The sequence below is a fragment of the Centroberyx affinis genome, unplaced genomic scaffold, assembly GCF_046629955.1.
Source record: "Centroberyx affinis isolate AG114_WGS23_722 - 3 ecotype Tasmania unplaced genomic scaffold, CSIRO-AGI_Caff_v1 ptg001447l_1, whole genome shotgun sequence".
Classification (NCBI taxonomy): domain Eukaryota; kingdom Metazoa; phylum Chordata; class Actinopteri; order Beryciformes; family Berycidae; genus Centroberyx; species Centroberyx affinis.
Genome location: NW_027279921.1, coordinates 113,269 through 130,000, shown reverse-complemented (window position 1 = coordinate 130,000; position 16,732 = coordinate 113,269). Strand labels below are relative to the sequence as shown.

Here is a 16,732-nt window from a genome sequence, read left to right as displayed (position 1 = left end):
TCACTTTCAAGCCCACTGATAATAACCACTCCATCGTTCCTCCATCTCCTGCTGTGGGCGTATCTTTATGTACAAAATCCGCGTTCAATTCGGTAGCAGCTGCTGTTCTCCTTTAGGCTGTGTACAGTAGCATCATGTTGATAGGAAGCAGGACCTCCCCTGATGTATTTATGAAATGCAAATGGATGCATGAAATATTGATACGCAGTCAGACAGTCAAAACGCTGGTGGATTTTTGGGCCCAGTCAACTGATCGACGGAGGGATAAAAAAGTTAAACCTTCCACTGGAGCTTGTGCTGTGATATTTCCAGCTAAAATACATCCTTTGACAAAATCTGCATGTTATTCCCATAGTTTTAGATATTAAAATGACTATCCGTGAGCATGAACTCTTTCCCAAAGCTAGAAGCCACAGAGTGTTTCAAACTTGTTTACAGGACTTGTCGAATTGTTAAAAAAAGGAGAGGAATTTTCTTAGGGTGATTTTTTCTGTATGTATAGACTCTCATCCTGTCCAGGGAGTGAATTTGCACATCAAGCTGACTCATACAATGGACGTACAGGACAGGCTCTTGGTCTGTGAACCATTTGTTATGAAGCTTTGTTCACTTACAGGTGAAAAAGTTAGATAATGGTTACGTTTAGACAAGTAAAACAACTTTGGTTAGGGTTAGGTAAGGTTAAGTAAGAAACACTTTCGCAAAAAGTTAAAATGTCACTCACAGTAGAAAACCTCTTTGCATGCATTGGGAACTGAACCCATGTCACCAGAGTTGAAGGTAAATGCATAAACCCATCCACCACCTCCACCACAATACCTTGCTTTCCACTGTGCTATTTCGATATCACACTACTGCTTGTTTCTAGTCATGTCTCCTTCACATCTTCCTTTTGTGGTGGGGAATCTGTCTTTTCATGCATTTTAAGACAATTGTGCTTGTTTCACAAAATTTCGGGATACCAGACTCGATCTTAAGAATCTGGCTGGGATGGCAACTTCGGCGCTCACATCCAGCAGTTCATACAGCGTGTTTCTACCCTTCCTTCCACCTTTACCTGGCACTGACCCCGGCACAATCCCTGAGCCAAACTCTGGTGAAGCTCTGGCAGGATAGCAACAGTGTTTGGATTGGAGGGAGCAGGGTGCGTGCCGTTCTTCACTCTCCCTGGGAAGCAGCCTGTCTCACATTCGTAACCTGTCTGAGTTTACATCTTGACACTGTTCAAATGTCAAACATCTGTTTGGCTTTTCTCACACTGCCACTGCGATTTTTTTCCATCAGGGTAAGAGGCTGACTCGATTTTTACATTATACTTGTGTGCAAAACATTTCCCCGCATTCGCTTTCACTCATTTACTGCATACGCATCAAGATTTTTTACGCTCCGCGGCGTAAAGTGTCACTTGGATTCATGTCTTTAATATTTCCAGCCATGTGATAGAGTATTTTCAGACAGCCTCGTCAGATTTGTTCTCCTCTTCCTAATTCAGTCGTATTCTGGCCTGGGGAGTAATTGAAGTGGGCGTTTTATGTCCTTAATGCCATAAATTGGAGAGGGATTTGCTGTTCAATAAGTTTGTCCCAGGGCATCAATCACAAGTGTCTGGAGAGAGAGAGAGAGAGAAAGAGAGAGAGAGAGAGAAACAGAGGTGAAGCAAACTGAACGACTTAAGCTCCAGACTCTGAGCTTTGACACGTCTCCTGATTGACCACGCACTTGGCCTCATGCAGAGCCTTGTCAATAATCTTATTGAACCACAGCACCTGTCTGGGCGAATGATGATAGAAGGCAGATGGGTTTGTGAATTGTTATTCTGTTCGGAGAGACAGAGAGAGACAGAGAGAGAAAGAGAGAGAGAGAGAGACGGAGAGAGATAACGTGGGAGACTTTGGAAGAGGCGAGAGATAAGGAGAAAGAAAACAGTAGCAGAGGAGAAGAGAGAGAGGAGGAGTGGGAGCCCAGGAGAAAGGAGCGAGAGATAACGAGAGAACAGAGGAGGAGGGGGGGGATGTAAACACTCAACCAGCCGTGAAGCCTCCCTTCTCTCCTTTCTCTCCCTCCGCCTCCCAGAGGGGCTGTTCAAACTTAAAAGACTGTCTGAGACACAGCGATATTACCTGGGCACACACACGGGGAGGAGGAAACACACACACACACACACGCACGCACACACACATACACGCTCCCAAGTCATGCAAGGACATACATGCCATACTTTAGCATCTCTCTTAAGCGCCATCTCTCTAGTCTTTCTCACAGACAAATCCATATACACAACCCTTATATTAACAATCTCTCTGTCACTGTTACTTCAGCTGCAGCGACAGACAGGAATACATATTGCTGAGTAATGAGTAGTGTAACAAATCACTAATCCCAGTGAGTACAGTAGGGATAGTAACATTACTTTCAAATGACTATTCAATATTACTTTACTTTTTAACGAGTCCAACACTGCTAATGGGACCTTTGATTTGCAGCAAGGCTTATACCTACTCATTAAAATGAACAATGGAAAGAGCAGAAGATTGAATGACCAGGGAAGCGGGGGCATGTGGTGACGAGTTTATCCGTTATTAAAGGGTTGTTTGTATTGGTGAATTTATACTGTTGTCTCACACAGCCTGGAACTACAGAGAAAAGAGTTTTACCGCCCCCTTATCTGTCCTGTCACACCAATCTACAGCCCCATTGAGAATCAATTGGAAAAGATCAAAGTGGCGATTGTGATAACATCTAGGAAGATTTTCTGGCTATATGTGTATAACTCCTGGTTCTGAGCTGCACAGATTGACATTATGTGAATCATACAAAGGCAGTTTCCAAATTTACGTGTGTACTTTATGTGAATCCACAAAGCTAATCTCCAATATATTGTCTCTGGCGGAGCCTGAGGCGGTGTTGTTTGCTGGCGTCCAAATCTGACAGGGAGTTTTTGGATTTGCTATCCAAAGTTTTGGACCTTTCAGTCGAGATTTGGAAGCATGAATAGGTTTCCCCCTAAAGCTAAAAAACAACAGAGCCAATAGTCTGATCTGCGAAAACCAACTGTGAATTTTGTACCAGAGTGATACAATCAAAAGCTTTCCCAGACATGTAGTTTTTATTTAAGGTGATCTAGTTCCACACCTGAGATGCGAGGCACATACTGCAACAAGAGCTGTGAAGAGCTGACAATAAGGCTTTAAATGACTCTATTTGTGTGTGTGTGTGTGTGTGTGTGTTTTCTCTCTCTCTCTAACCACTTTCAATGCAACTTCACCCAGAAATCTTCCGGAAATGTCCTGTATTTGACGCATGTGATGTGAACGGGAGCTGGAGTCACTTATCCGGAAAGGTTGATCCAGCAATTTCCCCCTGAAATTCCTGGGAATCTTCCTTTTCGACGCTAGTGTGAACAAAAGCTGTACGACTCCTGTGTAATACACTTTCATATAGAGCGAGTCAACCAATCACAAGAGACTCTGTGTATTTCATTATGCGACTCGCTCACGGCTGCATTTGTTCGGAGTGGGAGAGTTGAAAGTTTGAAAACTGGCGAAGTGAGCAAATCTTTTGTTTTCAAAAATGTCTGGATATTGGGAGCTGCTAGCCATCCTAGCAAAGGATGAGATTAATATGCACATTAATAATAGTAGGACAAACACAAGAGCTCCTCATCCGCTCCTCATCCACTAAAGTTTAATGTTGCATGCCTTAAACATCTCTCTGATGTGGGACTGTCATGTCACGTGTGAATGCATTCTACATGGATATTTTTACAGATAATAGCTAACAGGGGAAACCACTAGTTAACACAGCAATGTTACAGGTTCTGTGTGAAGGGAGCTCTCTCTCTCTCTCTCTCTCTCCCTCTCTCTCCCCCTCTCTCTCTCCCTCCACCTTGCACCCGCACAGTCAGCTCGCTACGTCTGCCGAGCCGTGAAGACAAAACACCATCATCAATCACAAGCCTCGTTTGAGTGGTTAACAACAAGGGCACAAAATTAAGAACGCATTCTTAATGTTCTGCATTTTTTATCCCCCCCCTCATAATTTCAACCTCCATTAAATGAACACGATGGGAGCATAAATAGGTGTCTGTGTCTGTAAACTTTGTTGGCTCAGCAGGCCGAGACTGGGGCTGGCAGTCAGTCAGAGAGACTTAAAGCCGGGGAAAGTAAATAAGAATTTAGGCAGACTGATGCACCAGTGGGAGAGAGAGAGAGAGGCATAGAGAGAGAGAGAGAGAGAGAGAGAGAGAGAGAGAGAGAGAGAGAGGCAGAGAAACAAAAAGAAAAAAGAGGGAGAGAAGGGTGGAGGGGGGTAAACACAGTGAGTTCTGTGCTGACCTCGTCTGACTCCTCCACTGGGGTATTTATAATGTCACACACGTGCACCACACACACACACACACACACACACACACACACACACATTCTTTCTCAAAGGGACCTGACCTTAGCTCCAGATGGCCGTATCGTCAGAATTGAGATAGTGTTGGTAGAATAGAAGATTCATGTATGTATGTACTTGTGTGTGTGTGTGTGTGTGTGTGTGTGTGTGTGTGCATGTGTGTGACACACAAACAACATGGAAAATTCTGCTCAGTTTCTGCTGCAATAGGCAACCAGGCTATGACTGTATTGCAGAGATAATGCATTTTTTATCCTTACATCCCCTCAAACCAGAAGAGGATCTGTACATATTTGCTAACACTAATAATGCGTTTACATTGTGTATGTGTGTGTGTACGTGCATGCACAAAAAGTTAGCATGCACTTGAATTGTCTACGCGTTAATGTCTGTGGTTTGCGGCGGTGTACATGCATGGAACTGATCCATTTGTGTGCTTGCCGTTGTAAGTGTGTGTGACCATATCAGTGTAGAGCAGATTCCCTGCCTATTACGGCCTATCTGTTATGGGCTATATTCTCTCTGTCTGATGTGCTGCATGGCTGCCAAGTTGGATTATCAGAGAGAACAGCAAAGTATGATGTGTTTATTCTGTCCATGCCAGCACAGGATTGCACAGCCTAACACAGCATGGAGGAGCACAGTCCAGTAGAATAGGACTTTATGGATCTGACTGTGTTGGGATGGAGGTTGTTGAGGACAGTGAGTGTTATAATACAACAGTGACTCTAATACCGGGGACACTTAGGTGACCTTTCTTTGACATTTTGTGAGCTTGGAATCTGACTTTTTCATCAGAACTGAGTTATCCATATATTCATGATCTTTGAATGCTACTTTATGTTTGTTTGGTGTTATTTTTTCTTTAAAAATAACCTTCTGGTGTTGGAGATTTAAAAAGATAGAAGGTGCCAGCCGGTATGTCAAATCTTCACTGCTCAGTATCTCAGAACTGCACTCCACCCGGATAGAACCTAATAATTCCAAGCTCACGATTTTGCCCAAATAAGAACAAAAAACACATTACATACATTAAGGATGTGGCCACACTGATCTGTCATGTCTGTCCGTATACGTAATCTTCAATTCATGTTCAATAAGAGGTGTCCGTCTGGCGTAATGATTGTAGGTTTGCCAGGTCATTTTTTATATTGAATTTTATATATGCAATATATACTATTCCTTTTAACAGCTAACCAGGTATTTGGCTAACGTTCAAACATAATTTCTCATCATCACAACTGCTGTTTGCTGTATTTACCTCATTTTATGAGTGGTCAGTAGTTGTTAAAATTGCATGTGTTCATGTGTCACATTGATTGTCATTGTTCCAAAACATCCCAACAGACAGAAATCAATGTTAAAAATTCTGTCTGTGTGGCTGCCCTCTAACTTAGTCTGAATTCAATTTCATAAGCCAATAATAAGATATGTTTCCTCCAAGTTCATGCAATTTTAACCTTGTCCAGGAGGTTTTTGAGTTTGCTAGCCCAGTTTTTATTATGACAGTTTGGCTTTTTCCAGGCAAATAATTATCTGATCTGCCTTCTTTTAAGCAATTAATAATTTGGCTGAGAGTGAAACGGCTTGAATGGAGACTCAGGTGATGTTTTCTCCTCAATGACATAGAGGGAAGGAATTGTTGGGGAGAGGACACACACAAAACACACACACGCACACACACAAAACACCCACACACACACAGACACACACAAAACACCCCCACCCCATACACACACAAAACACCCACACACACGCCCACACCCCAGCAGTTCTATTCCCTAAGGCCATATAGTCAGCAGCAGGTGTCCACCCCTGCAGCGTTGCCCTCTGTGTCCACAGCAGCACATCAGAACCACATTCTGCCGTCAGCTACAGCAAAATCAAACACCCCTCTCCACTCTGCCACTCCCCCCCGACACGTCAAGCGCACCCACTGCACCACCCCTCTCCATTCCTACACAAAGCCTGCAGTGCCAGCAGCACACTATCACACCCTGCAGTGGATGAGCCAGCCCTAAGGCTGTGTGTGTGTGTGTGTGTGTGTGTGCGTGTGTGTGTGTGTGTGTGTGTGCGTGTGCGTGTGTGTGTATATGCCTGTGTGTGTGTGCACGCAGTCTATTTTCTAAAATGCTTACTGATGCAAGATATTGATGGTACATTTTAACATCTTGTAATGGATGAAACACTATATGATATTGGACAAGAAACTAACAAAAATATGATTTGATTGCTCTCACAGTATTTTGCCAAGAAAATTTGAGGGTTAATTTGCTGTGTGTGTGTGTGTGTGTGTGTGTGCGTGTGTGCGCGTGTGTGTGTCTGTTGAATCTAGTTTCCATTCTGCTTATCTGAGGAGATTGATGGTGCACCTATAACATCTTGGATTTGATGAAACACTATACGATATTGGATGAGAAACTCTAACAAAAATAATATTGGATTGCTTTCACAGCGTTTTGTAGAGACAAATGGAGGGTTTATTTGCTGTGTGAGTGTGTGTGTGTGCGTGCGTGTGCGTGCGTGCACACAAGCTCAAGTGAGTATGTGTTTGTGTGTGTGAATGCTCTTGTACTTAATCTATTTTTCAGTACCCTTATTTGAAGTTTTTAACAATGCCCTCGTTTTCATCTTGTGTATACATGAAACACTGTGCGAAGAGAGAGAGACCCTAACACAGATATTACTGGATTGCTTGCGCAGTATTTTCGCAGAGTAAAGTGAAGGGCTCATTTGATGTGTGTGTGTGTGTGTGTGTGTGTGTGCACCTGTATGTCTGCAGGCTTGTTTCCACTCCTGTCCTGCAGCATCCTGACAGACAGAGCAGAGAGGCTTATGGGGTGTGAAGGGAACCCCATGCTTCAGATGTCACCTCATCTTTTACTCATCAACCCGTCCTGTAATCCCCCTCTCCTCTATCCCTCTCTCTCTCCTCCTCATCCTCCTACTTTCCATCCATCCATCCCCTTCTCTCCTCCGCTAACTCCCTTCTCTTCTCTATCCATCCACCCCCCCTCCCCCCACTCTCCCCTCTTTCATTTTTCTCCATTAGGACACAAAGGGTGTGTTTGTGCGTGAACAAGCTGTTGGTCTTCGTCAGTGACGGGACGCTCTGCAGCCTGTCCAGCCGCCTCATATGGAGATAAACACCTCTTCGGCTCCTCTGTCACGCTCACGTCCGCGTTATAATGCCCGGCGTATGGAGCCGAGCGTCATTATAGTCAGAGGACAATGTGTCTTGGTAGAGTAGGTGATGAGTTGTGTGTGTGTGTGGAGTGTGTGGAAGGGGGTTGTTCATAGCTCTTTTATCACACTTTTATCAAGGATGCTTGCAAATGAATGTGTGCAAGTGTACGTGTGTGCATTTGTGTGTGTGTGTGTGTGTGTGTGTTCAGCCTGATGATGGATCAAGGTGTCATATAACACAAGCCCTTTAACAACCCATGACCAATGAACATAGTGCTTGATGTGCAGTATTTCAGGTTAAGGCCATGCCCCCTCCTCCCCCCTGTCATTTTTTCTCCCTCTCGCTCCTCCCCTTCTGTCCGTCTGTCTCCCCTCTGTTGCTTCTCTCCTCCTTTCTCCCCCTTCAGAGGAGCTTTAGAAGTGAGGACAAGGTCAGTATAGCAGCATACTGTCGCAGTGTTCATCAGTGCACAGTGTGGTGAAGGTCTGGTCCAAGGTAAAGCTGATTGATGGGCTGAATATAGTTTTTTTTTTTTTCCTTTGTTCCACTCTCTGCCCAAACCTCTGGCTGCTCATGATCCGGTGGGATTACAGGATCATGGAGGGACTTTTTTGTACCGGGTTGGTGAAACGGGGCCCGAGAGACAGAGATAAAAAGAGAGCGAGTGACGAAGAGATACCTGGAGAGACACAGCAACATATAGAAAGAGAGATAGAGATGAAGAGATGAAAAGAAAAGTTTCAAATGTGGCTATCATTCTTCAAAACCCTCTCTGGTGTTGTGTTGTGTTCAAACTCCCAGAATCATTTGCTTGCACTGACTGTACATGTATGCCATAAAGCACTACTGCTCATGCACACTAACTGCAATGCACATAATGCTGTAATGAATATCAATAGGATACCATGCTTAGAAAATCATACATCCAGATGTAACTGGATTGCTCGTGGAATAATATAATGAATTGCATATATAAGGACTCTCATCCCATTTGCTAACTGAACTCTTGACCCACTGCTCATTCCGGTTCTCCTACTGAAGACGCTGAAATGCGCAGAAGCTCTGTGAAGTCCACCAGTGGAAAAAATATACATTCATAATTCAGAGCTGTAGAAGCTTTCTCATGTCCAACAATAAGACACAGAACACATTTACACTTCAAACCCACGGTACACACAGTGACCCCTCGCTGCTGAAGCGTCTAGCTGTCTCGCTGCTGAGTGACTGGGTCGCTACAGACGGGCGACTATGAGCGAGGATAGATGGATGTGAAACTGAATGACTGACAGAATGTAAACTGGTGTTGTCAAAACAAAAAAAAACAAGGAAACCAGACACTTCACAGTCTTCCTGGCGTAGAATCATTCAAATGATCCCTACGAAAGCTTGACCTTCATCCCACAATGCATTTCTTTCTTGACCCCATTTCCTTATCTTAGACCCCCTTTACACCTGGCATTAACATACGTCTTGTGAGATGGGACACACTGAAGACGGACTGTAATCCATTCACCCATACCACGTCCGGAGGTGGTCAGGGTTGAGCTGTGGCCACACTGAACACTGTATGCAATTAATCCACATACAATAACTTTGTAGGCAATGGCCACAGCTGAAATTGAAGCAGCTTCATTAAACAGCCTTCTCTGCTGTTGTCTGTGGTATTCCAGTTGTCTAAGGCGGCTTCATCCTCCATTTCAAAAAGTAAGTAAAAGTGCAGATAAATGTTGGGGGAGGAAGTGATGTAAGTGGTTGTGGGAATTTTGCACGAGAGAGTGCAAGCAGATCAATGACTTGATGCAGACAGTGGAGACGCATGTTAATGCCAGGTGTAAATGTAATCCAGCTAAATCGTTTCCAGATACGATCCGGATACGCAAATCCCATGATATGCCTCTTGCATGACACTACATATGCCACTTGGAGGATGCTTTTATCCAAAGCAGCATGAGTGTATACAGTGCAACCAACAAGTCAGAAGTAGTGATAATATGATAATGAATTTAGTCAATACCCCCATACCTTCAAGCTAAAGCCCAATCCTAATTAAGAATTACTCTTAAACAGGGTCTTAGAATGTGTTTTTCTACCTTCATTAAGAGGAAAGCACTTGCATGATCATCTAAAATCATTAAAGATGACAATGATTAGTAATAGAATAATAGATCATATTTTATTGGTATTGTAATTTGACCACATCAGCTTGTATCTGGCGAGTGTGTGTGTGCGTGCGTATGTGTGCGTATGTGTGTGTGTGTGTGTGTGTGTGTGTGTGTGTATGTGTGTGTGTTGCCAGCTGTAGGGCAGGCTGACTGACTGAAAGTAAAACCCATAGCTGGCTGACTGTCTGTGATTGGTTGCATGAGAGGCTGCACTGTACTTATGATCAATCCTTTATGTTACCGAACCATCTCTTGTGTCAGAGCTTATTCATATTTAACTGCCACTTCAGTGAAAGACAGTCGTGTGTGTGTGTGTGTATGTGTGTGTAATAAGACAGAGAGAGAATATAATATAATACCACAAATTCCAGCTCTATTCAGTGACCATCTGCCCAAGCGCTAACGCAAACACTCATATTAACGTAATAGACTGTGATACCGCCAAGCTAAAAATGTATGCAGTCATGACACTGTGGGGCATGAGAATTATGCAACAAAGGACACATATTTAATCAAAGAGATAGTGCTGAAAACCATTTGTCTACATTGCCTAGTCAGAGCCAAACAGTAGCCTATCTGTAAGATTTTGCTCTTTTAAGAGGGACAAAATCCTACAGTAAATCAGTGATGGATAATGGCAAAATCAGTACTATAAATGGAGATTTTCACAGTGAGATAGATAGGGCGAAGAGTCAAGTGCTTTTGGCTTTTTGACTGCAATTGGAATGGAGAAATTAAATAGAAGATAAATTAAAAGTTGGAGAAAGGAATATGATTATTATTAGACTTGAACTTTAACTATTTTAAGACCGGACTGGTAATTTGCTTACATTATGTTTTTTTTCACACTCATAGTCCATGTCTGTCAGTGATACATGAATATAAAGCAATAGATCATGACTCCATGCTCAGCATGATCAGACGGACTCTCCCTCCCTCCTCAGATGTTCACAGAAAGGAATTTTAACAAACCTCGGCTCCTGTTGAATTATGCAGTGCAGCAATGAGTTTTAGACATTATTTCTTTATGTTTCCAACCAAAGAATCATTTACACATGCACGGACAGACTTCACTCACAGTAATTGGTGCTCTGCTGAGTGGTCTCACCCTGCGTATTCTGTTAGAAGTTTCTGCCTCTTTGTAGTGTGCTAGGAAGATTTAGCTCTCGTCTTGCCGTTGCTGTCTCTTCTTGGGACTTGGGAGTTTGAAATATGAAAAGGTTAGCTTATATCTGACCAGAGCTGGTTCAAAAATGGTTTCTTCACATGATGATAAACTGTATATGGGCCTGAGATGGTGTACATGAACTGTACAGGTATACATAAACTATAAACTGTTTTAGATAAGGAGTGCTGATCTGGGACCAGTGTTCCTCTGGTATTTTGTGATATGAGCACAAACTTGGAAATGCAAATTACGTGTTGTGGACACGAATTATATGAGATTATGTTCCTCTGCCACAAATTGGATTATGTGACAATAATACGAATTGGATAGTGCAACAATACCGCAAAATGTCATTTTCAAAGGAAAAGGTTAGCTAACAGATAAGTAGAGGCAAGTGAAACAACTTTGGTTAAGGAAAAGTTTTGGTCATGGTAAAATATGAAAAACTTCTGCTAAAAATTGGACTCCACCATCCACCATGCCTAGAGCGTATCTACCTGTATAAAGAGTGTCCATGCCCCTGCACATCATAATGTAATGGTATCGCGAAGCCTATAATTGCGATACAATTTATTCCCATGCGGCCTTTGTGTTATCAAATTTCGACAAATTTCTAATTACCACCTCAGTTGTCCCTGCCTTATGCCCTCGCAAATCGTTTCCTAGTGATTTCCGCCCTCACCGCGGCCTTTGTCTTAATTTGACATTGAGATGTGTTAATACGAACGATAATGTGAAACCCCGTCAGAGACAGCTGCCGGGGTGAGCAGGGCCTCCGTGTTGAAACGAGCTGTCATTGACATTAGTTCCAGAGAGAGTCGTAGAGAGGAGATAAGGTCAGAGAGATAGTGGGTATTGTGGGAGGTACTGTGTGTGTGTGTGTGTGTGTGTGTGTGTGTGTGTGTCTGCAAAAGAGAGAGTGAGAAGAGAAAGTGTTCTAGCTGTAACAAATGGCCTATCATGCAGAAGGGGAGAAGGGCGTTGCAAAGCCCTGATGGGCCTAATGTCCCCACCAGTACAATACACCACACTGATTTCATACCTCATGTACCAGGCTGTCAGAGAGAGAGAGAGAGAGAGATAGAGAATGAGAGAGGTAGAGAGAGCACACAAGAGACATAAAAAGGTGAGTTAAGCACGCTGAGAAAGCATCTGATACGGGATAGATGGAGAGTCGGCCGGAAAATCCCAGAGGGCAGCAGGGCCGGACATGAGATAGAATAAATGAGAGGAGCGGACTAGAGACAAAGGAGGACGAGAGGTGCAGAGGTTAAATATTTGGTTAAAGATTTATCGGAGCAGTAATTCTCAGGATGGGAACCTTTGCCTACTGACCATGCCCCTCCTCTCGTAAATGTCCTCTGCTCACAGAACAAATATCCCCCGGTCAAACCCTTAGACCCCTGGAGAAATCATGGACTGTGCAGATGAAGCCACTGTAGTCCCACTTTTTACTGCAGTGGGGAACTACTGCTCACTGTTGCTCTGGACCCAGATGGAACAATTCAAGTTTATATGCCTCAACAAACCATTAGTTAAAGATGAATTAGATATCAGTTATTTTCCATTTGCCACCGAGTGGAAAATTGTTAGAAATGACGCTCACTAACAATTGTGTTAGGCTTGCTTGAGTTCATTGGACCAATAAATCTTGCAGACGTAACATAGCTCACATTACCAGCAGAAGTAGTCTAAATAATGAGAGACACAAAATCTTTCTTCAAAGGTTTTTAATAAAGATAGAGCCTACAGCATTAAATTCTGACTTTCCGAGTCGTATTTATCACTTTGATGGCTCGTTCATGTGCGCTCTCCTTGTAACTTCTGATATTTCCGACATGACTTGAAGGGAGGAGAAGACAAGGGGAATCTTTCCATAGATATTACACCATTAAAGTAGTTAAAAAACACGAAACAACGTAACACAAGTAGCAACCTACAGACCTACAACCCTACAGGGACTACAGATGGAAATCAGGGACTACAGATGGAAATTAGCTAGCAGCTAAATCTGGTACAAAGCATCTTCTCTCTTTGTTTGAGATTAATGTATTTTGTACATGGTCCCTGATATAAATAAACTCAATAAACAACTCAATAGATCAGTAACTGTAATGTGAGTACTGAAATTGGAACAGTAATGCGTTACTTTACTCTATTACCAGAAAAAGTAATGTGATTACAGTAACACATTACTTTGGAACACGTTACCCCAACACCGTACAGTGTTACCTAATGTTGGTTAGACCTATACATATATATATTTTTTTTTTTACAAATGATGTATAAATTATTTGTTGATCATTTATAAATAAATACTTCATGAATGAACATAATGAATGCTAAACTGATGCATTGGATTGCACTCATTTTACTTATGTATATGTAAATGATTTGTTAGCACATTTGTTAAACAAATAATACAGCACAGGTTTATGTAGCCCCTAATTTAACCTTGAAACCTCCTTAACCATCCTGTACAAATGTATGTGTAAGGTATGCATATAGTTATACATATACTGTACCCTTGTAAATGTATGAGTTTTGAAGTCATTTGCAAGCTTTAATTGTTGAATGAATGTGCTGTAAATGTGTTCAAAAATGTGCCGCTCTGTATTAAAACTGCTTGCAGCCCCCAATGTGAAGTTGCAACAAATGACATGGTCATAAAATGTAGAAAGCCATTTGCTGCCATCGGGATGATGGAGAGGCAGATATAAGCTTTCATTTTCTAAAGTGTTACCAAAAATCTTGTTTTTCCTTTTAAACCCATCTAAATGCTCAAGGAATAATGTGGCAACCATTCAGTCACTTGAGAGGCATAAGCTCTGTGTTATAGAACTGAGTAGTTTTTACATTTAAAAAAGAAAAGAGTGTAGTGAAAACTGCAATTCTAGTGGAGGATAGATTCAGAATAGATACAGTAGACGATAGGGGACATCTACCATGGCTGCCACTGTATCTTTGGAAAACAGAGGTAGTGGTTTCAAAACACACAAATGAATGAATGAATGTATGAATGAATGAATGGAGAGACATGTTAAGTGATCAGTAGTCTTGTGTCCACCTCAATACTAAATAATACTGTAAACCATACAGATACAGATCCATGTCCACTTTAGAGTGATGAAAGTCTGAAAGTCAGACTTGGATGAGACTCGACAAGAAAGGCAGAGAGGGCAACAGTGATAAACGAGAGAGTGAGAAATGGGGCATTTGTGTGAAGGATGGGGCAGGGATGGAGAGAGAGAGGAGGGGGGGTGTTGTGCTCGCGTTAAGGGGACGGTGAGTGAATGAAGGACTTAAAGCAGAGAGAGACCGGTGCGAGGGACAAACAGAACATGAAAGATGAGAGGGAGGGAGCGCGAGGAGAGTGATGGAGGAGGAAACGGAATGAGTGATGAGAAGGAGGAGACGGAGGCAGAAGGAGAAAGTAGAGGGTGGCAGGCAGAGAAAAGAAAGATGAGAGGGAAGGTGTTTGGGTGGAGGGGTGGGGGGGGGGGGATGGATGAGAGACAAAGGCTGAGAAATAGTACAGTGTGTGAGCAGAGAGATAGATGCGGAGAATGAGCAATGGTGGACAAAATGGAGAAAGGTTGATGGAGGAAGAGGCAGAGGGGGACACAAATGTCCATCGTAACAAATCATGTGGTCTCATATTCAAGCTTAAAGTCTTATTTTTGTTAAAACAGGTAAAGAAACAAGTGTCCATATCTTGAAACAAAATGGAAATCACTCTGCTAGTATCCAGAAAATGACTTGTACTTCAAGAATATTCTTGGCACAAGCTAACTTGCATTGGAACCAAGTGAAATGATCTTCCCCTTACTGGCAGATTTTTCACTTGTTTTAAGACTCAATAATAGATTAAATGGCTTGTTAAGATTGATCCTTTCTGCAGTGAAGTGAGATGAGGTGGAAGAAAGGCTAATTTGCAGTCGCGAGGGAGGCAAAGTCGTGAGAGTGAGGGATTGCAGAGAGTTTTGAAGGAGAGAGAAGGTCAGTTGGCAGCGGGGTTCTGTACTCTATAGCCAGTGTATAGCCAGCACCGCCCCTTGTGCCATATCATGGGTTTTTAATTGCTTTGCTCTTCCTAGATGGTTAGAGGGCATGCAGGCCCGCTTGCCTTCTGTGGCCGCTCCCAGAGAGTGTCATATTAATCTTTTAAACCTGCCCTAATGAAATAATTTATTGATTGTGTCACTGTGTTATCTATCAGTGTTGCGAGCTTTAGCATGCTGAGAGGCTGTAGCTGATGATTTATTAATGATTACCGAGGGTGATTATCTGACCTCAGGATTTTTTGTCTTCTTCCCACCTCCCCGTGCTTTCCTACCCATCTGTCTTACTTCCTCTCAACTCCTCTGCCTCTCCCTCTCTGTCTCTGTCTCTCACTTTCTCTCCCTTTCTCTCCCTCCCCCCTCCTCCTCTGCCCTCCCTCCCTCTCTATCCCAGGGCGAGTGTTCTTCCAAGTGCTACCACATGTTTATCATCGAGACGGTGTGCGTGGCCTGGTTCTCCCTGGAGTTCGTGCTGCGGTTCATCCAGGCCCGCAGCAAGCTGGCCTTCCTGCGCGGCCCCCTCAACATCATCGACGCCATGGCCATCCTGCCCTACTACGTCTCCTTGGTGGTGGAGGAGGAGGATCCGGCCCTGGAGCACGAGAGGCCCGGAGGAGGCAAGGGCTACCTGGACAAGCTGGGCCTGGTGCTGAGGATCCTGCGGGCCCTGAGGATCCTCTACGTGATGCGGCTGGCGCGCCACTCTCTGGGCCTGCAGACGCTGGGGCTGACGGTCAGGCGCAGCACCCGCGAGTTCGGCCTCCTCCTGCTCTTCCTCTGCGTGGCCGTCACCCTGTTCTCCCCGCTGGTCCACCTGGCCGAGAGCGAGCTCACGGGCACCCAGGACTTCAGCAGCATCCCCGCGTCCTATTGGTGGGCCATCATCTCCATGACGACAGTGGGCTACGGCGACATGGTGCCCAGGTCCATCCCGGGACAGGTGGTGGCTCTGAGCAGCATCCTCAGCGGGATCCTCATCATGGCCTTCCCTGCCACCTCCATCTTCCACATGTTCTCCCGCTCCTACCAAGAGCTCAAGATGGAGCACGACCGGCTGTTCAAGGAGGAGTGCGCCGCCGCCGCCGCAGCTGCGGCCACCGGCGGGGAGCTGCAGGAGGTGGGAGTGGGAGCGGGAGGTGATGGAGGAGGAGGCAGAGGAGGGGTGGAGGACTTCCCTCCGCCTGGACTGGGGCTGCGTCTGGACAAGGATAGTATGCACTCCCTGGAGTCTCTGGCCCTGCTGGGGAAAGGTGGCGAAGCTGCGGGAAATAACAACCACAGCCTGCCAGCTGGAGCTTTCTGAATCAGGCCAAAGCTCCAACCTACTCACACTGACTGCACACGCTGACTGACTTAATCCAAGTCTGTGGACAAGATATATGAGTCCTCATTCAAATACTGTAACTGTGTGTTGCATACAGTACTGTAAAATGACTATCCCCCAAGGGTGCGCTCTCACTGTCTCCCCATGTGGAAACAAAAGAACCGGACTGCTGTGGAAGCATCGTTGCATGGGTTGAAAGGAGATTAATTAAACCCCATTTCTTTTGCCATTTGCTTCCATTGAATTCTGTGAGGAGTGAAAGACTGCTGTTGAAGTGCACAAAGACTGCATAAGACGCTGAAAGACTTCTAAAAGCCCTTTAATTTTGGCCCGTCTAGTTCAAGTGTCAGCCACTTACTGCAACGCAGGCCTCCGCAGCAATATTAGTCACTGGCTGCTTCCATAAACATGCAATATCCAATCCAAAGTTGC

At 44.1% G+C, this 16,732-nt stretch overlaps 1 protein-coding gene across 1 annotated transcript in view; it reads left to right on the top strand.

Annotated features, from left to right (window-relative positions):
• The window catches only part of kcng4a (potassium voltage-gated channel, subfamily G, member 4a), a 20,713-nt gene extending 4,326 nt beyond the window's left edge, over positions 1-16,387 (top strand). The window contains exon 3 of the mRNA XM_071526724.1: positions 15,371-16,387. Within this exon, the coding sequence (XP_071382825.1) occupies positions 15,371-16,279 (909 nt within the window). The 3' untranslated portion in view covers positions 16,280-16,387. The remainder of the gene's footprint in view (positions 1-15,370) is intronic.
• The last annotated feature ends 345 nt before the right edge of the window (positions 16,388-16,732 follow it).